Source organism: Bombyx mandarina, chromosome 15 (assembly GCF_030267445.1).
Source record: "Bombyx mandarina strain Sakado chromosome 15, ASM3026744v2".
NCBI lineage: Eukaryota > Metazoa > Arthropoda > Insecta > Lepidoptera > Bombycidae > Bombyx > Bombyx mandarina.
The window spans coordinates 15,027,126-15,050,960 of NC_143221.1; the positions used below are offsets into that span (position 1 = coordinate 15,027,126).

General features: G+C 39.7%; 2 protein-coding genes across 8 annotated transcripts in view; both read left to right on the forward strand.

Moving 5' to 3' along the window:
• On the forward strand, positions 1–15,276 carry LOC114249961 (uncharacterized; the record flags this gene model as incomplete). The annotated part of the gene is given in 7 exon segments (XM_028183688.2): positions 1–4,597; positions 4,600–5,013; positions 5,016–5,456; positions 5,459–5,527; positions 5,530–6,402; positions 6,405–8,023; positions 8,026–15,276. Coding segments are annotated over 7 exon segments (11,088 nt in total), but the record flags the coding sequence as incomplete, so codon positions are not given.
• Cdep (Chondrocyte-derived ezrin-like domain containing protein) overlaps positions 1–23,835 on the forward strand; it is a 66,675-nt gene that overhangs the window by 32,892 nt on the left and 9,948 nt on the right. For all 7 annotated transcript variants that reach the window (XM_089732684.1, XM_089732686.1, XM_089732687.1 and 4 more), the window contains 5 exons: positions 16,402–16,611; positions 17,602–17,695; positions 18,436–18,583; positions 20,081–20,243; positions 21,687–21,754. In XM_089732684.1, the coding sequence (XP_089588810.1) occupies positions 16,402–16,611; positions 17,602–17,695; positions 18,436–18,583; positions 20,081–20,243; positions 21,687–21,754 (683 nt within the window). The remainder of the gene's footprint in view (positions 1–16,401; positions 16,612–17,601; positions 17,696–18,435; positions 18,584–20,080; positions 20,244–21,686; positions 21,755–23,835) is intronic.

Genomic DNA, 23,835 nt, shown 5'->3' on the forward strand with positions numbered 1-23,835 from the left:
AGCTCCGTCACGCGCACCACGCGCACTGCCACGCGCCCTGTCGCAGACTCGCCGGGCCCTAGCGGCTACCCCGACTTTGTGCTGCCCAAGCAATCTTCCAGCTTTCGAAAATCTTCAGAGCGCCTCGAGTACGAACTCAGCCAGACCAACATCTACTCGGCCTGCCCTTCGACCCGCTCGAGTCGATCCGGCGGAGAGCCCTGCCCGGATCCCCTGCCGGACTCGGACGACGAGCGACGCGTCGGATTCATAGGGCCCCGTCGCAGTGCCAGCTGCCGCAACCTACGCGAGTACAGCTTCGACGCGGCCGGCCGCACGCGGAGCGCCGCGCCCCTGCTGGACCGGCCCGTGACCCGGTACGGCGAGCCCTGCACGCGGCTGCCGCACCGCACCTCCGTGGAGTCGCAGCGCTCGACGCTCGGCCGCGCCTACTCCGCGAGCTTCCCGGGCGCCGTGTCCGAGCCGCGCCTCGACCTGGCGGCGGCGGCGCGCACCGGCTCGCAGGACGACGTGTCGCACGACAGCTACGAGCTCATCGAGCGCTCCGACGACGAGTCCGACCGCCGGGCGCGCTCCCCGCCCCGCACGCGCTCCTGCTCGCTCGACTCGGGCAACGAGCTGCCTTCCGACGACGATCGTTCTCTGTCCGAACCGGAGGACGAGGCCGGCCAGTACCGCAGCGAGCCAGATTTGTCCCTTGGACCGTATCTGGCGGACGACCCGCGAGTGTTGCCGCGCGAAAAGCTCTCTGTGCGATCAGACGGTGCTTTCTATCGCGAGATCAAACGAGCGCTTGGATCGCGCACATCCAGTCAGGAGTCGAGGAGCGAATTGTACGACTCCAAACTCTCGAAGAGCAGCGCCGAGTCGAGCAAGAAATCGCGTGATAGCGTTTATCACACGGACAGCAAAAAGTCACGTGAGACGCTCAAAAGCAAGAGTTCGGACCGCTCGGGCTCGCGGACTTCGAGCCAAGATTCGAAATCTGACTACTACGAGTGTCGCCGCACTCTGTACGAGCCGGACGAGGCGCGGCGCCGCAGCGTCTCCAGCGTGCAGGTGCCCTACGTCGATCCCTTCGAGCCCACCTCTGTCTCTTCGAGTCCGGACTCTACTAAAGATTTTTATGACGCTCAACCCACTTTTATCGGAATGGAAAAACCGGAATATCGTGAAAGGACGTTGTTCGGTAAATCTCATGAAGATTTGATCGCTAATATCGCTAGCTCCCCAAATTATTACCATATTCCCACTCCTTATTCGACTTTTCCAAGTAATAGTAGACATAGAGAACCCGGTCCCCTACTTTCAGCCAGTTTACAAAATGTTGAACTGGATACCTACGGTCACTATTCGGATTTGAGTCCTCCGAAAAGGGTGGAAGAATTTTCAACAGAGGAGGAGGACATGCACCCACACACGACGTACATCTGGCCGGAAAAAATTGCCGGCCTCGATACGGAAATCGACAACACTAGAGCGGCCAAAATACACAACTATCAGCGACGTCGCTCCTCTGACACGGTGTTCAGTTTCGACAAGGATAAGATCGAATCATTGACGAGAACGATCAGTAAGGAAAATACGACTTCACATCTAGTTAAAGAATCGTCCAACGAATCCGATGTTAATGTACGCGTTTTACCGGCCATGGACAGTATTGAGTACGCTAAAAATAAAGCGAAAGCTGCCGCCATGCAGTCGGGTACTACATCAATACTCCAGTCGGAGTACGATAAACGTGGAAAGGTGCACACGCACATGATAAGGAAGGATAACTTGAAGGAAGAGTTAATGGCTAAAACGCACTTTGACGAATATAACCCGAAGCTGATATTGGAGACGAGCTCCAGCAGTCGACTTGCGGAAACGACGGTGCCGTACACTCATCCCACGGTAGAGCGCACTAAAAGCGATCCGAACAGTCTCGCCAACAGACCGCGCTTCAGCAGCGTTAACTCGCGTCGTCACGTACTCATGCATCAAAAGTCGATAGACTTAACGCCCGCCGAGTCCAGCGATGAAGACTATATTTTCCGACAGATACCGAGCGCTCCACCAATCGCGTCAAAAAGATCGCATTTCGAAATGCCTACGAGACACATCGACCATGGTCCGCCTTTTGATTTACCGAAAAACTATTTCAAAGAATTCGATGACTTCAAAGCGACCTGCCTTAAGGAACCAAAAAAATCTATCGATGACGGTTACGATATACCTTATGTCTTGCACAAGAGGCACGTGATGAATGGAACAGCACCGTCTCCTTCAGACGATCAGTGCCAACCTCCTGATATCGTGATGATGCCTCCTCAAAATGGAAGGCACGTAAACTCACATACTCGATGTAAATACCACGATCATCCGAAATCACCTCGTTCGCCCAAGTCGCCTAAGTCTCCCAAATCACCAAAGTCTCCCAAATCTCCTAAATCACCAAAATCTCCAAAATCACCCAAATCACCAAAATCGCCAAGAAGTAGTATTCAGGTTGATCATAGTTCTAAGTTCTTGGACGTTGAAAATCATGACTTTTTGTTTACGCAAAACATTGATTTATCAAAAGTAGATCCGGTCACTTTAGAAGTTGATAAAAGTGGTCAATTGAAGCATATGATTAGTCCAAAGCGCGATATAACAAAAAGCTTAGATCCCCTATTACTTGAAACACTGAATTCTAAATTAAGCCAAATCGAAAGTGACTCGCCAACGAGTTCGAAAACTGATAGCTTAAGACAGGACCCTCAATGTCCACATGATATTAAATTCACTTTAAACGGTCGAACTGTGCAACAGCCGCCTATATGTAAAGAAACAAAACCAATGACAGCAGCCGAAAAACTGCGAGCGGATATCAAATCTAAATCTGAGAAACTACCACTTAAAAGACCCAAGGCACGAGGTCCCGGTAAAAAAGGGGCAAGTGGGAAAGTGAAACAAAAGAATAATAATAAAATAAGAATAACTTCTTTTTCTTCTGACGATGAAAGCGTAGATTCTGATGACGTATTCGGAACTACTGAAGCTGCCCCTAAATTGGAATTTTCACCTCCACAATCCAGAAAGGATTTGGAACCCATCTTGCAACTTGAATACGACAAAATTACATCGGGTGCTTGGCATCGAGGTCAAACAATGAGTTCGACAGAAATAGAAGGTTCACCACCACAATGTCGAAAGTTGCTCGAATTAGAAGCAAAATACAATCCACAAGTACTGGACAGTATTACAGGCAATGCTACAGAATTGCGACGTATATCGGAACGCTCTATCTCAATTCCTAGTTCGGAAGATGATATCATTGCAAAAATTCTTCCAGAAATCAAGCAGGTTAGCAAAGAGAGTTCCACCTGGGAATTTAATGAAAATATCCCCTCGCCTATACTTGAGAGTACTGAGTTTCTAAAATCAGAGGATGAACATTTGGCTGACATGGAAATACAAAAAGTAACCGGGAGTCACACACTATCCGAAGATCAAAGTGAACCCGTTAAAGATGATAAAAAAGATTCATCTAAACTAGATGTGAAAAAAAGCTTACGGGATGAATTAATTTCACCCATGCTACGTAAACCTGGAGGTACGCCCATACTCTTTGCTCACGCTAGGTTGAATTTATCGGAAGGTTCTGTGTTCGCCTTGCAACGACAAAAAGCTACTCAAGATTCACCGACATCAGGTCGGAGAGCTAAAAGCTTAGATACTCCTGTCATCCAACTTCACAGGCTTCCTCCAATGAATGCATTCTCTTCAAAGGATGACACAGTTGAAGATGAAAATGGAGAAAGTATTATTCTTGAAGAGAAGTCCATTATTGAAGAGAAAGGAACCAAAGTGCCTTGCGCTATGAAAGAAATAATCGAAAAAATTGAAGAAGTTGAAGAAGAGCAAGTAGCGGAATCATCACACGAGAAAAAATCGGTCCTGATTGACAGCGAAGAATTACAACTTTTAGAGGATTTGGTAGAACAAAGACGGCCAAGATCATTTAAACGTAGATACGATTTAACAAAATTAAAATCTCAAATGAAGTCTCCGTCTAGATCTCCACTCAGCAAGTCACCTATGTCACGATCGCCTATTTCGAAGTCCCCATCCCGATCTCCTACGTCCTCACTCAACTCACCACGGGGCAGTATTAGAAAGCTTTCTGATCTCAGTGAGGATCAAATAGTTCCTGATATAGAAAGAATCAAACGTAAAGATAAGAAGAAATTGACTTTGAAAGTGAAACCTGAAGAGAAACAAAAAATAAGTAACAAATTAAATAAAGGTGGCTCACTTGACACTAATGCAACTAAAGTGAAAGCACTACAGACTCAGAAATCGTTACCATCGTCACTCAAGGATCGTCCTGATTTCTTAACAGTTCCTCCCCTAGACTTAGCTCGAGCTAAGAGTCAAGAACTAGAACAAACTGCTAAGAAGATGGCTAAAGAAAAATCCAAATCATTGGAGAAAATGGAGGTTAAACGAGGAAGCAGTAAAGAAAGAACGAAATCTCAAGAAGACAGTGATACTGAGATAGCTAAGCGTAAAGAGAAGCAACAAATGCTATTTGAAGCTGCCTTGAAACAAACGAAGACTCTCATAAGTCCAGTAAAGACACCATGCCGCCTTTCCCACCACCCGAAGACAAAATTTTGGTTAAAACGGAGGGTGACAAAATTATAATTGAAACGAAAATATGTAGCAAAGCAGAAGACCACGTGTTTATTGCCAAGTCTCCTAAAAAACTGGATGATAAGCTAGGTGGTAAAATTAGTAGGAGTTTCGAAGATCAAAAGACACCGAAACCCAACATTAAAACTAACAAGAGCATGGATGATAAATCGAGTCAATCTCTGGAAGATAAATTCGATGATCTTGCAGCCTTACAAAAGTCACCCAAAACCTTGTCAAAGAAGCAAGAAATCAAACAACTCATTGAAGGTAAAGTAGTGTATCAAAAGGTACACCCAAGCGTTAAATCAAAAAGTTTAGATCGCAAAGTAGATGTACAACTCGATGCTAAATTAAGTCAAAAAGTCTGGACCGGAATTACATAACACCTATAACAACTGAAAAAGTTTCACCCGAGACTTCGGATAAATATTTCAAACAAGAAGTTGTAAAAGTTGATGTTCACCCTAGCGTACAAGAAGAACCTGAATACGTTATGCAAGACTTTGCTACTGATCAAGAAGCAAAAGATCCATCGCCTTCAAACAGTTATAAGGATAAAACTGAAGATGATTCTTCGATGGAGTGGATGTCGAGTTCCCAGCATACTGTAATAGAAAATGATACTCAAACTGTCATAATGGAACGTCGTAAAATTGATATTTACAACAAACAAAGACAAAGCGAATTGCAAGAGAACAGAATTAGTCAAAGTGCTAACGAATTAGCTGCGTCAGAAAAAGCTGAGGTAACTCGATTAACGAGCGAAGAAGAGTCTCTAACCGATGTTAGTGAACTAAAGTATCAGATGAAAGTCATTTGCTTGGTCTTTCTTTGCCATTTATAGATGCAGATAGTTCTTCTGATCAGACCAAGCATCGAGAAACATAAAACTGAAACGTGCTAAAAGTGATGACACGTCATATGTTACGGATGCATATGATGAGACACTCGATACCGAAGTGCCGATATCTGATATGAGCAGCAAAGCCAAAGGTAAAGTCTTAGATACTCAAGGAACTTTCGATGAATCTTCTGCTAGTCTCATGGAATTTTTGAAACAGGAATCAATGTCACAGGTCTGTTCAGATACTGAGACGGAGCCCGAAAGCAAAATGACAAAATCTCCATCTAAACCCTTGGACTTGACGCTTAAATGGAAAAATAAAAATAAAATAATTGTAACCCCGCCTCAAGAAAACAGCCCCACGGTTGAAAACATTCCATTCATTGATTCTAGTACTTCCAGATCTAATAAATCGGATACTGGGGAGCTTACTGGAAGTTCGGGAAGTGATAAATCGCCCACCGAACAAAGACCAGATCACAGAACATTACTATCTGCTAAATCAAGACGAAGCGAACTCTTAAAACTAAGCGCTGAACGGTCGCGCAGCTCTGAATCAACATCTTGGACAAGCATTGAAAAAGACGTGAGCCCCTCAAGTCATATTAAAGGCAGCTCTATCGACGATGAATCTAGTGTGAGTTGTTCTATTGCCCGGCCACTCGGTATCTCCCAAGATATAGAAAAGCTGAACAAAAAAGACAGAGAATGCTTAGAGGAGTTGAAACAAGCTATGGAATACGGCGAAGAACACTTACTATCTCAACAAACTTTGTCTAGTGAACATTCAAAGTCGAACTCGAAATCACCCTCACCAGTACCTGAGATGACTCGTATAGAAAGTCCAAGAAGTCCAAGTAAATACGGAAATAGAAAATCTCCTACACCAACATTAGAAAACAGAGACAAGTGGATTCTCAGAGAGCTCCGACTGATTCAGAATCCAGTTCTGAAAGTATCGATAAAACTGTCGAACAACTATCTAAGCCAAACTTAAGAAAGAGTGGCTTAGAGAAAATCGGTAAATGTGTTATTGAGGAATCGGAGTCCAGCCAATCAGCGGCATCTAAGGCATCGGACGTTGCGCGTGAACTGCAAAGGACAGTAAAAAAAACTAAAATTGCGATAACGATCTCACAGGAGGATCAGAACACTACAATCGACTTCGATGACGATGGCAATGTTATAACTTCATCATTCGAAAGAGAACTTATGAAGAAAAGAGCTCTCAAAGACACTGACCAGAAGAGTTCGTCTAAATCAAGCATGGATACCACCACTACTACTACTCCGTCGAAGGGATCTCTTAGTGTAGATGATTCGTCTTCCAGAAGGAAAGGCAGACTTGATGAACAAAAGAGTTCATCCAAATCCAGCATGGATTCTCGGGGATCATTAAGCGTCGAATCCAGAGGTTCTTTTGAAACCACTGAGTCAACTTCCGGGTCTTTAGGTGAAGCATACCGGAGAGGAGAAGAATTAAAACCGACTTGGAGACCATTCTTTGGTGCGTCTGGTAGCGAGAATAGTACGAGTATAGAGGAAGCGTGGATACCTCAAGATCACGAAGGCTATGAAAGTTTAGGTCTTAACAAAGAATCTTTTGAATATAATAATCAAAGGTTATTAGATGATTTTCAAAGCTTTCCGAAAAATCCTCCCCTGTCTTCGAATACATCAAAAGATTCTACTGACGCTGACTTTGCTGATGATTTAAACGATTTTCCTGTAAATTTTCTTTATCCATCTTCATCTTCAACTACTGACGTTGTTATAGGCTACGGTCAAAATTTTGGGCGTACGCTTTCACGTATTTCAGAACGTAGTACGGCATCAGAAAAAACGAGTGCTGATGAAGACTCGACAAAGGCTTGCTCACGGTCTGAAAGTTTAAATGAGGAATCCTTGAATTCTAGCGATCATCAAGCCAGCTTAAGTTCTGATCCCCCAAGTAACGCTAATGTTGCTTACATATCGGATACGGATAGAAGGACATCCGCTGAGATGCCTGATATACCTATTGATCAAACTAAGATTAGCGAGATGTATGAATCGAGAAAAGAATCTGAAAAATCCACGAAAGCTGCAGTGGAGTCAAGGAAGTTTGACGAAAGTCCTACAAAATTAAGTAAGAAGTCCTTGCAAGCACCGTCGAAACACTCTTCAGCCAGTGAAAGTCAAGAATCTGAAGACTGGCCTTTACCTGAATTACCATCGCAACCTAAAAGGCCGAGAGGTTCCGGATCATTTAGAAGTGATTCCGACGAGATGGAATTACCTGGTACGTCCAAACTTTTAGAAACGCCGATCATTGAGAAGGTGCACATTTATTACATGAGTAATGAACCGGAACAAGCTATGAAGGTAACATTACAATCGGAAAGTTCCAAAGGTCAACTTGAAGGCTCAGATGATGACAGCGACACCTTGAATAATGATGACGATTTTGAAAAAGATATCCCAGAATCGAGATCAGATAAGTCAAACGAAAAAAGTACCGATAGTCCTCAAAACAAATTCAGTCCATTCCTTACGACCAATCTAGTTACATGGTCGAGCCATTAGAAAAACAGGAAGAATTCACATGTTTGAACAAGAATGTCGTGCCAAGCTACGATAAGTCATGTTTATCGGGTACCATAAGTAAGGCTTCTTGCTTAATAGGCGATACGGGTGCTTGTTGTTCGCGTGCTGATAATAAGTCATTTGCCATTAAAAGCAATCTCCAAGACAAAGTTATTATAAATCAACCTCAAAAGTCGCCGACAAACAGAAGCCCGATATCAGAGGAAGATAACTTATACAGTGATGATGTATTTGGTGGAGACAGTAAATCCTTGTCTCCAGATTTTGATAAAGGGTTTTCCAATTTGGGAACTCAAAAATATTCCTTGGGATCAAACAATTCTGACACTTCCATTGATGATCTACTCTCACAGACTGCAGAAGAGACTGTACGTGCGGTAGGAAAGCTAAGTATTGGCAGTATCGGTAGTTCCTGTAAAAGGTGTAGTCATAGTAGTCACTCCGAAGAGGAAACTAGTTCTTTTGGAACCGATTTAGACGGGACGGTTAAAATAGGACTTCCTCAGAAGAAATGCACACATAGCTCTCATTCAGAAGATACTTCTATCTGTCTAAGTATTTCTGAGTGGTCTACAGGAACAAACACGGTACGTCAGTATGCCAATCTGTCCGCATCTGAAAGCACATCTGCTGTGTCCGTTCCTAGGAGTGATAAATCAGAAAATGTGTCTGCAAAAGGATACCATTCAGCGTCACACGACAGTAAAAAGATAGATAAGAGTGATAAACCTAAACTATCTTCTAAAGCTGAATTCAGTTCTAAAAGCAGCAGTTTGGATAGAAGCTCGGACAACGTTCAGTACGATAAGCTTTGTAGTTCGGAAACTACGATCTCCCGTAAGGGTATAGACAGTAGCTCTGGTACTAAAAGCGATAGTACTTTAACCTTGGCCCAGTCGATATCAGACTGGTCAGCTAGTACGAGTCACACACTCGTAGCAACTACGCGTGTAGAGTTGCACGAACAAGACAACATAATATCTGATGAGACTCTTGTTATAGAGCCACCGCCTGGCTTGGAAGACAAATATGATGACCATGACATTGAAATAACTGTAGACCAATCTACATCTCCTACAAAAGATGTCATTGAAAAACAGTCCGTTTTGAGACTGACAGCGTCGTATACAGGCAAATCAGAAAAGTCTTCCTCGATTAGCTATAGCGATAAATCCGATAGATCGAGCTCGAGTTCATTGAGTAGCTTACAAAAACATTCTAATGGTGTTTTAAAATTTGATCAGAGGTTAAAAGGGATTCGCCCTCACGATGCGCTTCATGAACGTTTCCAGAAAGGTCCTCCGAAAAGTTTGAGCTGTGAGGAGAAATCACAAAAATTATCGAAACCGACAACTCGGTGCCAGAGTGAGGATAGTGATTTCAAACCCTACTTTACCCCTCAGCCTGAACTAGACATAGACATGCCTTCTAGACTTTATAGTCAAGAAGAGAAACACAGTGAACGTTATCAAAGCCAAGAATTTTCGAATATTTTGCGCGAGGAAACTGTCAGCCCTTTTATAAGATCAGATTTTAAACCACTTGCGAAACACGCGAGCTACGATGATAGAACTCTTTCGAAAAATCAAATAAAAGAATACAAATCTTCTCCTCAGTATCGATGTAAGCCTAAGAGTTGGTCTTTCCACGAACATTACTTGTCTTCTTCCGATTTGCCATTGATATCAGTTCCTGAAATACCCTCGGTTCATAGAGAACTTCAAGAAAAGAAATCATCCGAAAGATCTGGTAAGACACCTTTGTCACGCTGTTCTCCTTACTACTCTAGCAGTCTTAGTTCAGAATCACCTCCTATTCAACCTCTAAAAGCGCCCGTGAAGAAAACATTGCTAGCGAGAAATATTTCTTTGAAAAGCCCTCCCAGTGGTAACGATACGGATAGTTCCTTGGATGTTATTAGAGACCCTCGCGAACGTATGAAAACCTTTCGGCGCAAAAAGCAAATTGTCGGTGGAAGGAGAAGACAAGAAAAAATACAGGATGTTCTGGAAGAAGACTCTACTAAAAGTCAATATTCTTCAGAAAGCGACAAACCAAATTGCATTAAATTTTTGATTGTCGAAGAGTCTCTTCGACGCGTGGAAAGCTCTGAATGTTCGGACAGCTATGTCCCTGAAGTTGAATCCGGGTCTTCGGAATTTTCCAAGGGAGACTCAAAAAAGTATGACACTCAAGAAGTTGCTAGTAGCTACTCCGAAGACGAAGGACATGAAGAGTACCAGAAGTATAAAAGTGCAAATTACGAGGCGCCTCAATTTCCAATCAGTATTACTCCTGTTCAGTTTCAAGGTTTCGGTTCTTCCGCCGACGAAGATGAAATGGGCTTTCCTCGGTTCGATAGGTTGGGTCGACTTCGACATCCTTACTTGGACACGCAAGAACCATCGTATGTTTCAGAAGATAGCCCTCCTAGAGTCTCGTATTCAAATAAAAGCAGCCGCCAATCTTCTCTAAAAAAGGTCAAATCGTCGTCTAGTTTTCGTCAATCCGAGGATAAGTCTCTCGGCGAACCATCCGGGCAGTCGCAACCTCGAGTTTATTACGACGACCAAAGCGACAGAGACGACTCTGACGATTATGCATATCCTGTTGACACAATCAAAAGAGCACCTAAAATACCTAAATCAGGAAGTTATTTATTCGAGCGCAGTCAATCAGTTGCTTATTCCGATTCGGAATTACCACACGACAAGGAAGAGTACGAGCAGTACAGAGGGAGTCCATATCCTGAACGGTACGAGGATGTGGGAATGTTTCAAACTCAAGAATGTTATCCGCAATACGATAACGCGTTAGACGAAGCCAGGGGAGGATCGGATCCGCATTACGCCAGAGATATGGATCAGCGCTTTAGTCTGAATAACGTCGAGAGATTTTATTCCAGTCACTATGTTGACTCGCAGGCCTCAAGCGACAGTCCGGAGCAAAAGTTCGACGTATCGACGCTACCTCCTCCTCTGTGCTCAGACGATGAGAACGATTAAAATTCAATCGAGCTTGTCATTTAGTTGAATCGTTTGCACTCCCCAATCCCCAAATTGCCTGTTGAAAATTTTCTAACTACTTATCACGTGCGCACTGCACTGTCGGGCGCTTTCGTATTTATGCAATTATTGTTACTGGTATTTGATATATTAGGCTACTTTGAATATTTACATCGTCACTTTGAATATTTAGCAAAATAAATAAGTAATTATCGTCTAGTATCTATTCCCGGGTAGCGCGTTTCCCAGCTTTGATATCGTGCGTAATTTGTCTTAAACTTTGTATGTTATTATAAGCACATAAAAGTGCGTTGAAAAAACGCAACGTGTCGCATCCAACTTGTAATTAAAAAAAAACACTAAAAAGCTACATACATTAATCAAAAATTTTGTTGTTCAACTAATTTGTTTTACTGATCTGAGGCTACCGGGATATCTAATCGTAGACTTGTCACGTAATAGTGCCAAAAATTTTCTAGTCAAATGTTTAAAACTTTTTAAAATTATTGAGATATATATACATACATCTATATTAATTATTTTTCCTGTTTAAATTACTAGTTATTACGCGTAAAGGCTGTGATTTTATTTGTGTGTTGAGATCCAAGATCTGAGTTCGTTTGTTTTTAGTGTTCGAAGGCTCAAAATATATGAACGAATACTTTTTTTTAATTTTATTTATCGGCGTTATGCACGACTAGGTGGTTATTACCTAATAAAGTGCCAAACCCTTCCGACTGAATGTACTAAAGCTTATAGTAATTTATTTATTGAATACATTTCACATAATTTAAAAATTTAATGTTAAGTTTTCAAACATCTATGTGTATTCACTTCACATGTCTTGCCACAAGTTTTTTCAATTTTAGTGCCAAAACTTTGACAAGTAAACTTTTGTGGCTAGATGTATGTGAGTAATATTCTTAGCATCATAATTATTATTACGCACATGTTCATTACTTATATAGGTATATTTTGTGTAAGTCATTTTAAACATGGGCGTTGAAAAAGATAATCCGAAAAAACTTTGAATTAAAAAAAACATATTTATTACAGTTTTGTAGTCCCATAGCTGACTAAAAGTCTTCGCAAATAGATTGAAGTGTGAACGAAATTAAAAAAAAAAAGCGAAAAGAAATTACGGGGTGTTTAAGAGATTTGTTACTGAAACCAAAAACTCACCACACACCGCCTTACATTTTATAACGGCTTCGTGGCCGAAATTGACAGGAATGTCGTATCTACCCGTGCAGGTTTACAATACGCGCTACCACCATAATAATTGGTAGTTTTCCAATTACAGAGCATAATGCGACTCAGTGACGCACAATGCCGAATTATGCTGAAGCTTAATTGGAACGTGAATTAGTTTTCAAATGCATCAGCAGAGTGCGCTAAGTTAGCACAGTTTTAATTAACATTGATTATTTCTAAGAAACTACGACGAAACGAAAACGAGAAGAAAGTTTTATTCAACATTAAATAATATTACTAACGATAATATAAACAAAATTTCGATCAATGCGCTGTTGTGCTGTAATTGGAAAACTACCTGTGTTACGTTCTCAAGAACTACCACCACACTTGATTATTATTTTACATTTATATAAATATACAATTGATTTTTCGTTTAGATCAAATATTCATTAAATAAATTAATTTTTGAACTGCTGTCAATAAGTAGGTATCGGAATATTCTTGAATACATATACTTCTGTATTATGCTGTTTAGAAGCGTACAAGTTAATGCTATTTTTCATATATTTCTTTCAGTTAATAATAATTTAATTAATTCGCTAATAAAATAAGAAATAAGTTCACGTTAGCGTATCGTGTGCATCATTCTATAAATAATCCTTTAGAACTGTACAATAAAAAAATAATTAAATTCTATGTTTAAAAAAACATTTCATAAATTACTAGATATTAATTAATGTTTGCTTGATCAGTAAAAAGATTTATTTGAGAGAAAAAAAATAAAGTATAATATGTTTCTTAATTAATTTAATTCGCACGATTCTGATAAACCTATTTGAATACGTTCTTTTACGGATTTTTTAACTATTTGTATTTTAATTACGTAAATTGTTTTTTTATCGGGAAAACCGATTCTTCCTATATTTTGAAGTAAATTTAATAAAAATAAATCGAAAACACAACCGAAAATTTAACTAGAATTAGTTGATTATTAATATTATTATTTAGCACTTAATTAGTGTTTCATTGTTATTATACGTTAATAAATACTTATTTTGTTGACTTAATTCAGTGTACGGAAGAATTTAGCTTAAAAGGGACGTTGTATTTCACTCAGTTGCGAATGATGCGTGTTTGAACATTACTTATTGAATCTTTGTGCCCTAAAACTGTACTTCCTTATTGAACATCACTGAATCCGCGTATTTTATTCGTTGAAAATTAATATTATTAGTAAATTTCCGTTTTCTTTAAAATGATAACGTATTATAAAAATAAAATGATCCTCAGCTGAATAGTGTTCAATTGGTAATGAGAATGTGGCGTGAAGCAATTTTAGAGATTCTTAGATGGTTAGAAATGTTAGTTCTAAATCTATCTTTAATTGGTACGTTCAAAACTTGATTGTCTTAAATAATAATTATTCAAATGTTATGTATCGTAAACGGTTTAACCTGTGGTCGTATTGTCTCGCTTAAGAAATATGATACCGTTATTTCACTGTGAACCGAATACACTTATTTACGAATAGAGGAAGAACACGAGGGTTTGTTTTTTCCGTTTATGAAGGGGGTGTTCCGGCAACCACATATAGGCCGATTAGTAGGGAATAGGGATCCGTTACACTTCGGAAGTCCCATTGCACACTTCGACAATAACCAGCTTTGTGTGCTTAGTGCGAGATTTTTCAAACTCCTCGATAGCGTAAAAGTTAACTCAATTTTGTATGGAGTTGGAACAGCTTCCCGCCGTTTGCCGCTAGGGGCGCTGTTCCAACTCCATACAAATTTGAGTTAACTTTTACGCAATCGAGACGTTAAAAAACTCGCACCAAGAACACTGGCCCCTCGATGGCGAATTGCCGTTCATGTGTCAACAATTGAGCGGCAACCAAAAATTAAATACTAAAAAGGTATCGTATTCGAAGTAAGACAATATGGCTGCCCTTTGTTACGGTTTAAATTGAATGTATCGTGTTACACACGTATTGATTGAGGTTTTTTTTGTAATTGTTTTGTGTCTTACAGAATTTTTGTCTGTGAACAATTGCGTGCTTATTGCTTTAAGTCGAGGCTTAAGTGAGTTCTGACAGTGTTGAGATCTTTGGCGTAATATAATTTCAAGAATTGGTACTTTAGCAGTTTTTATTTTTATCAACTACCGTGGTATTTGGTTCGAATGTAGTTTCCGTTTTCCTGTTAAATTACAGATTATAAATTTCCTATTCTTCCTGATTTGTGTATTGTGTTTGGTGTTTCATTTGAGGCTTTACGAATTTATATGTTTTCTACTTGACACCTCACCCGCGCCATCTCTCACCTGTGTTCGTGCGAGTTTTATTTCGAACACAGTTCGTAATCTTTACCTTTTTAACTGATTTCCAATCTCTATAAAAATTGCCCCTTACACCAAAAATAGCTAGGTTTTTTTGAGTGATGCGAGAAAACCCTTCAAACTTATAGTCATATTCAAAGCATATTGTATATCCAATCTATCACTACTACAGTCACAACAACAAAGTCTCTTTCTCTGTCCCTATATCCCTATGTATGCTTAAATCTTTAAAACTACGCAACGGATTTTGATGCGGTTTTTTTAATAGATAGAGTGATTGAAGAGGAAGGTTTATATGTATAATAACATCCATTAAATAGTGGAGAAATCAATAATAAATTACAGTTTCCGAAACGAAGCGAGGGCGAGTCGCTAGTAATTTATGTAACTCAGTTAAGGCTACTGGTACTTAAAGCTCAAATTAATTTCACAATTTAATGTTCACAGACAAAATATCTGTATGACAAAACGAATTATGTGTGTGTGTGTGTGTTTATTTGTTTATTTTATTGTTAGAAAAAAAATGTATTTCCTTTATATGGACTTGTATGTATATGTGAGTTGGAGTGCGTGTCCCCGCGTCTCGCGCCCTCCCCCTCTCGGGGCTAGTTAAACGATAAATAAATGAAATTAACGAATCTTTAATTGCGACAACGTTCTTCGGATGCAAAAGTGACGGAATAATATAACTCATCCGGTTACATATTTCGTTCTTGATCGACAAACCTTTTTTGACGTGACAACGTCTTATAATTCGATGGAGCCGGCTGCACGCACGAAAAAACATGACTCATGCGGCGTTACCTCGCTCCTACTTGAGTGAGCGATGCATCCGCGTGGACAGCTGCTATACAATAATACATTTATTATACATGTTTTCGTCAAGTAATAAGTTTAGTAAAAAGTTAATGTGGTGTCAATTGTTTATAGCAACGATAATTGCGATAATTGAAAAATGAAACCATTCCATCAGTATTTTCTTATGACGTTGTCACATTCAACTATCGTCAGTAAACCGACTTTACAGACAACCGAGTTTTTAGAAAATTCCGGCCTTCATTGCCGCTGTCCATAGGCGACACTGGCCGATTTCGGTTTGAGCTTCATAACAATGTCCTTTATTGCAAAATTAATCAATAAAATGTTGAAAATATTCTTACTACGTGCTACTTGGGTTTCCATTTTGTGATGGAGTAAAGATTCGAAAATATCTATTATCGACTTTGTGTGAACTGTTTTGAGTACATTTTCTAAAGTACCGTCACTTTTGCATTGAAGTGCGGAATGTATTATTTATTACTGTATTATTCTTGTACATTTCCCCCTTAAATTGGATAAGCTGCGAAATGGATTGAAGTGTGAGTTTTAATATCTAAATGCTGTAGGGTGTTTAATTTACTTTTCTTTTCTTTTTTATCTTTTTTTTCAGATACTTGTACGTTTTTAGCTATTGTTTAAAATTTAGTTTTCCTTTAATCTTTTAATTTTTTCTTTCAGGTTTTATTTTTTATATTATAGTTTTGAGTTAGAGTAAATTATAGTAACAATTTTAGTTTTGTTAGAAATCTGAATGTCCATAATAGAGTATTGCTTCATTTAAAAAAAAACTTCACACTTGTTTTGTTCTTTTTGTATAATTTGTTTTCTTTTGATACTGCATGTATATATTATTATTATTATTATAATTTAACAATCAATGACCATTCTAATTTCTCTTATCAACGTAGCGGTTCAATTAACGAATAATTGTTTTTTGTTTTTCGTGAACAGACGAATTATCACCCGAGGATGACAACACGCTCTCATCGGCGAGTCTCTGCATGTCCCCCAGTTCGACGTGCGAGCGTGATGTCGATCCGACGGGCGCGTCCGCTGCGTGCGCGCTCGCCATGTCCAACGGGCACGACGCGCTCGATAGCGCGCACCCTAAGGACGTCGATAAACACGTTACCAGTGACGTCATCAATGGAAATGTTAACGGTGAGTGTTCTTAATTATTTATTTTATTTATTTATTAAGTTGCACCAACAAAGTGATCATCAATACAAAACATTGACAAACTGACAAAAGTACATGGCAGATGTCACATAAATTATAGGTGCAATCGACAGTGCATTATCAACAAAAAAAAAAGAAAAAATATATACAGCGTAAATACCGCCACCTACCTTGAGATATGAGGTCTAAGGTCTCAGGTTTTAATATCTAATAACCCGACAACAGGAGCGCGAGTATAATGACGAGTTCGGAGTTTTAACTGGCGCTCTCGTTCTTTGGAAAAATGGACTCCAGTTTGTTTTTTTATTGCTCGGATGGGTGGACGAGCTCACGGCCTTAAGTGCCATGATGACTTTAAACTTCACTCTATTAATTTAAATTTATTAAACTAATGTTATTTACACAATTAATTAATACTACATATATGGAGGAGCAAGTCACATTTGCAATTTGTTGGGCGGTAGATCTTCTACAAATTTTTTTAAGGGATTTTATGACCTGGTAACTAAGACCTTTAAGTCAAGTCTTATTTTAATATATATTCATATTTTTTATGAAAAATATAGATATAATATGAAGTGAAATGAAATAAAGTTGATTAATATGAAGCATGGCATGAAATGAAGTGAAATGAAATGAGATGAGATGATACGGTATGAAATATAATCTCAGTAAAATGGTGGTCATTTACTGAGACTTTTTCACTGGACTTTTTGGAGGATCCCGAGAAGTTATGTTCAGCGGCTTTGTTTGATTTTCCCACATTTGTGCACTTTAACAGATATTAAACAGTTAATAAACCACCCTTATTACGCATTTAAACCCGAAGAAACACTAAATAGACAAAATAAAACAAATCACACAGCTTCACTGCTCGCGTTCCCGCCAAAAAGTCCTCTTCCGCAAGAGTTGCTAAACAAAAATAGAAACTAGTATTCATTGGCGAAATATACGACTATTTTTTTGTTGCAGTAAATATAGTATCCGAGTCTACGAACAGTATGGACGTGCTAAGCGGGGGAGAAAGCGACACGGGCGACACGCTCACCAGGAAGAACAATAATAGGTTCGTTTTATGTAGTCTCGGATTTTGGCCAGCGTTCATTAAAAGATCTATTGATAAGTTTAATTTAATTGTAATTCTTTTTTTTTTAATGGCTATATTGACAGACTTAAGTTCCAATGTCTCAGTCTCATCAATACGTGAACAGTTCTAAAATGGACACAAACAGAGCTAAAAAATCAGCTTACAGATGAAAATGTATGTTGCATTGCTGATAATAAATTCTAAATAAATTCTACTAGTTGAGACAAATTTGAGGAACTCAAAAATTTTACAGCGGATCTGCTGTGCCTCTTGTGCTTTAGATATCCATGGCTCCACGGTAACTGCCTGCCATTGAGTGATAATAAAAAAAAAACTTTATTAGAATTAGTTTTTTAAAGTTTCAAATCACCACCAAAACTTTATGTGGAATTAGCTCGAAGTAAAATAACACAGTTTTCTTCGAAAAGTAACAAAAATATTATTTTAGCACACTTCGTAATTGTTCACCTTCTAATGCCCGATCGCCATCTTTTTCTATCTCTCTTCCGTCCCGTTTCTTCCCCATATATTCATCCCTTTCACTCTAAACGTTCCGTCTCCAACATTTATGAGCTTTGATGTTATCGAAACTTGCTCACCTTAATCTAATGCCCGATCGCTATCTTTTTCCATCTCCCTTCCGTCCCTTTCTTCTCTATACATTCATCCCAGTAAAAAATCATATTAAGAGTGGTTTTTTTTTTTATTTCTCCCTTTAGCATATCTTCGAACATTTTGGGAACACTGAAGGAGGAGGGCGGGCACGGCGCGGCGCGGCGACGCAGCGGTGACGTCACGTACTTCGTCGCCAAGGAGCTGCTCATGACCGAGCGGACCTACAAGCGGGACCTGGAGTACGTCACGGTCGTAAGTGATCTTTTGTTCTCACCCTCCAGTCGGGCGATAGATAAGTGGGCTACCTGAAACCGGATACATAACGATTGTACGGTTTGTCATTATCATCATTATCACAACCCTCTGTTGTGATAATGATAACAACTCCAATACTGATTAATTGTTTATTGATTTGATTATGAAATGAGATTAGGTGAGTACGCGACGCCTTGCTGATGGCGGTACACGAGCTGACTCGAAAATGAATGACTTTGATGTAAAATGCATCGGTATGCAATATGATGTGCGCGCTGACCCGTACCACGATGATAATGCCGCGACCCACTTTGACCGCTCGTACACCGCTTAAGCGTTTAAACGAATACTCAACAGACTTGTCAAGCAAATCAGTTTTTTTTTATTGCTTAGCTGGTTGGGCGATCTCCAGCCCGGTGTTAAGTGGTTACTGAAGCTTATTGACATCTACAACATAAATGCGCCACCCATCTTGAGATATAAAGTTCTAAAGTTTCAGTATAGTTGCAACGGCTGCCCCACCCTTCAAACCGATACGCATTACTGCTTCACGGCAGAAATAGGCAGAGCGGTGGTGTATTACCCGTGCGGGTTCGCAAGAGGTCCTACCACCAGTAATTAGGCAAATTATAATTTTGCGGGTTTGATTTTTATTACACGATGTTGTTCCTTCACCGTGGAAGTCAATCGTGAACGTTTGTTAAGTACTTATTAGAAAAATTCATGATCGGTTACCGCTTCACGAACTAGTTCGAATGTGTAGGTTGTCGAACGAACAAACCGTTTCACTTTAGTGATCGATACGTTGTCGCCGCAACCCGGTCACGCTGAGGCGAGCGCGTCCGCCAGCGACCAGTAGGTACGTTAAGCACGAAAATCTATCGAATTCGTAATGTAAATGTATCGATACGAAAACGGACCATTACATTAGATCGATGTTTCCCAACGTGGGACTCACGCCCCACAAGGGGACAATTTGATAATTAAGGGGGGCTTTCTTCTTCTTCAATGGACAATCGCGCTGAATTAATATAAAAAATGTATATTAAAATTATTTTGAATTACAATTTTAGTTTTATATTATATTTTGAAATTTTACTTACTGTGTTTTTTGATAAGAAATGATAGTGATTTCTACCTAAAATCTATTACTTGTGTTTCGTAAATGAACAAATCAATTTTTTTATGTAAAAATTAATCTTACGGCACAAAATAGGTTGGGGAACACTGCATTAGATGGTAGTACACGATAGCCAGCCTTCGAGATTTACGTTACCGTATGTCAAAACAAAATTTTGTGCTTTCGATTCTTTTCGAGTTTCGAGAACGAGAACGAAAATAAATAAATTCATTTGTGCTGCTGTAATTGTTTCTTTGTATGGAAGATAGGGGCGCTGTTTGAATCCTATACATTTTTGATAGTCATTCGTGCTCGGCCCTGTGTCGCGCCGCGTGCCTTGTAGTTATTTAGATAGCGCAGTGTGCTCCGTACAGACGTGGGGCCGCGAGGTGTCGGCGCTGGCGGGCGCGGGCGTGGGCGGGGAGGCGGGCGCGGGCGGGGTGCTGGCGCGCGCGTGTCTGGCGCTGGAGCCGCTCGCGCTGCCCGCCGGCGCCTTCCTGCACCGCCTCGAGCGCGCGCTCACCGCCAGCCCCGCCGGTAACGTTTGCAAATCAAATCAAAACAATTTTTATTCAACATAAATGAAATTACATACTTGTTGACCGTCAAAAAGAACTACCGCCTGCAGCTTGTACGAGCCGACTCTTTTCCAGGAACGCGAGAAGCGAACGTCTAAGGGTCATGACACTATGCAAGCACGGCAACGGCAACGCTCGTTCGCTCGCTTACGTCATTACGGATCCTCCCGATCCATTAACGGCGCTTTTAGGTACCACAAGCACCGGTCACCGTCCTCGTCGAACCCGCCGCTTGCGACGAAGGGCTCGACGAGCAAATTAACCCATAGACACAGCCCACTGAGTTTCTCGCCGGATCTTCTCAGTAGATTTTGCGAAGCACTGCTCTTGCTAGGGTCAGTGTTAGCAACACTCCGGTTTGAGCCCCGTTACCTGGACGTTAGGGTGGAGCTGAAATAGTCTCTCAAGACTATCAGCATAGGTAGGTAAAAAAAAAACACCGCTCCAGCCCAGCGATTTAGCTTGTCATTTGAATTTGACCCTTAAATCGTATGTCGTATGATATGTTAGCGCGCTGGCAGCTAGCGGTAGCCAACATTCAATACAGAGTAGTGCCGCAGCTATGCCGTTACCGTGCCGTTACAGTGTGTCATGACCTTAAACGTCAATTAATGATGGCTTTTTTTTAATTTTTTTGGTGTTTACCTAACAGTGGAAAAATTAAACAAAATCGTTGGACGGTGCTTCACGCGTTCTACTGAAAAGTCCATTGAAATTTCAGTTAATCCCCATTTTATTGGTCTTTTTTACAGCTTCGATTTGTGAACTAGGTCACAGCCAACTTGGCATTCAGTGGTTATCGGAGTCTATAAGCAACACAGTGTAAATGCCGCTACCATCCTCAAGATATGAATTTGAAGTATCAATTGTATATATAAGTGTCATTCCACCCATCAAACCGGAGCGAACTCAGCTTGGTAGTGGGATGATACTTCTTGGGTGGGCTACTCATATTCGGTGGTACTTACAAATGTGGGCTTACAGCACGCTCTATTATTTTTTATTATTTTTTATTTTTTAGATGGGTGGACGAGCTCACAGCCCACCTGGTTTTATGTGGTTACTGGAGCCCATGGACGACGTAACTGCGCCACCCACCTTGAGATATAAGTTCTAAGGTCTCAGTATAGTTACAACGGCTGCCCCACCCTTCAAACCGAAACGCATTAACTGCTTCACGGCAGAAATAACCAGGGTGGTGGTACCTACCCGTGCGGACTCGCAAGAGGTCCTACTACCAATATTACCATCGAATGCTGATGATCGTATGATCAGAGCGTGTCCGTTTCCAGCCAATTCTTAGTCCCTCAGGACCCCCATTAGAAGAGATGGTTGCTAATCTAGGGAGGGCCACGCCGCGCTTACAAACAAAAATTACGAATTATATTTTATTTTTCAACAGAAACAGAAGAACCGGAATATAGAAGGATAGCGGAGTATCTTTATGATTATTTATCAAGTACAGCGGATGTGAGTACCTTTGCGTAGTGATAATAATATCGACGCTTGAAAGGCAAACATGACTAAGCGACAATGCGTGAACTTTACAGTAGAGCAATTTAAAGTTGAAATATTTGGAAAAAAAAATATTTTAACGAATCTAACTGTAGGATTGAAATTATTTTAATAGACCTAGATATAGTTTTTTTTTGCCTATCGAATATACTTAAAGGCTATTGCCTATCATTTGTGTATATAGCAGTTATTGTCGCTTATATATATTGTCCATAATTTGATAAACAGGTAAAATTATCTGAATTTTATATAAAAGTTTTCTCGTCACAAGTAAAATTATCTAAGCCAGCATTGAAAGATTTGGAGTAACATGTAAAACAATATGAGCTATCGTTGAAATATTTTCAGTAACATGTAAAGTTAGACAAATTCGCACAGCTTACAGTTTCGTTTTGGGTATATTGGACTAAAGTGATCCCATAGTTCACAACAAATCGAGTAAATGTATCTAAATACTATTCCATTTTTTTATGCATGTAGAAAGTGTAAAGAATTGAACTAAAATGTAATAAATTACTTTGATAAATCATGCAAAAGAGCGAAACCAAAAGAGCGAGACATTTATGAATAAACATTTATTGTAAGAGACAATAGGGATATATTTTTTTGTAACAAAATCACGCTATTACTATTATATTTTATACAATATTAAATAAATAAACCATAACACATTGTAGTGTATTCCAATATAATACCAAAATCTAGTTATTGCCTCATCAGTCTTAAAAACAATAGAGAATTATTAAAACTCATAAAAGCTCTAGTTTTCAGAGTAAATCAACAACAAAAACAATAATAAATTGTATTCTGTTATTAAACATAACCAAACTTAACAACACTATTGTAATTTAATCACTCTCCAAAGGCATACGATAGATATGCGACATGAGATCTTGTTATTTTTTGTTAATCGATCACAATCTTCAATATCGTACAATGTCGTGCACGTGGAATGCTCAGAAACTCTTGTTTAAGACAATTAGGAATGACTTTGTCAGTGCAAAGTTTGAGCAAATCATCATATTTGGCTTTTGATATGGGTAACTGAGACCTATAACAAGATGTCAGTGATAACTTGATTTTAGGCTGAACTTCGACATCAAAAAATGATGCAGAAGCATTCATAGATGTTTTGTATTTAACGCTTTGCTTGTATTTTTGGAAAGTCATAACACGGATCTTGCCTTTGAAGTACTTATCACTAATACTATCCCATTTATAAAAATCTTCATAGCTCAGTCTTTCCACCTGAAAAGGCGATGAATCTTGCCTAGCTGTTGAAAATACTGTAAACCATTGTGATGATGCGTAAACAGTGGTATTTTTTGATCGCTTCTCTACAATAGCATGGTATCGACATGTAAGTGTGTCCCGTCAAGAGAAAGTTTATTTGAATAATATCGATATATTTGCACTCCTGTAATGATGAATGCAACATTGCTAATACCGTATGGTTCCGGTTTTGGCCTGGACAACAGTCGCAATAGAGAAGTAATCGCGTAACGTTTCTTCTAGCATCAATGGACTGAATATATTTATGTAAAATAGTTGCAATCTCATTGGCACCACGCTTGCCATTACTTTCATCCCAGTAGTAACAAAAAACATCCCAGTAGTAACTTTCATAAACACAAAAATTACATACGGCTAGTTTCCTACTAGGAGCATAATACAAAAGCATAGATTGTGCAAAAGGCGTGTTGAGTACTTTTTCCGAAACTAGCATATGAGATGACGGATCATCTCGGTGTACATTTTTGTGGGCTCTAAAACGGGTATAGCTTTCTTCTTTTTCTATTTCATGTTATTACTTTTCACTTTAGTTTTTCAGGATTTTTAATTTTTTTCGTAGTGAAGACGCTTGACTTTTTTAGGTACATGAAATGCGATGTTGAAATTATCTTGGAATATTTTACGAAAAATTCTCTCGCTTACAATATCCATGCCCTGATCCATGTTGTACTTTTTGTATAGTTTGTATAAGTTGTAGATATTTCTAATTTCTTCAGAAAGGTAAACTTTGCTCGAATCTTGAC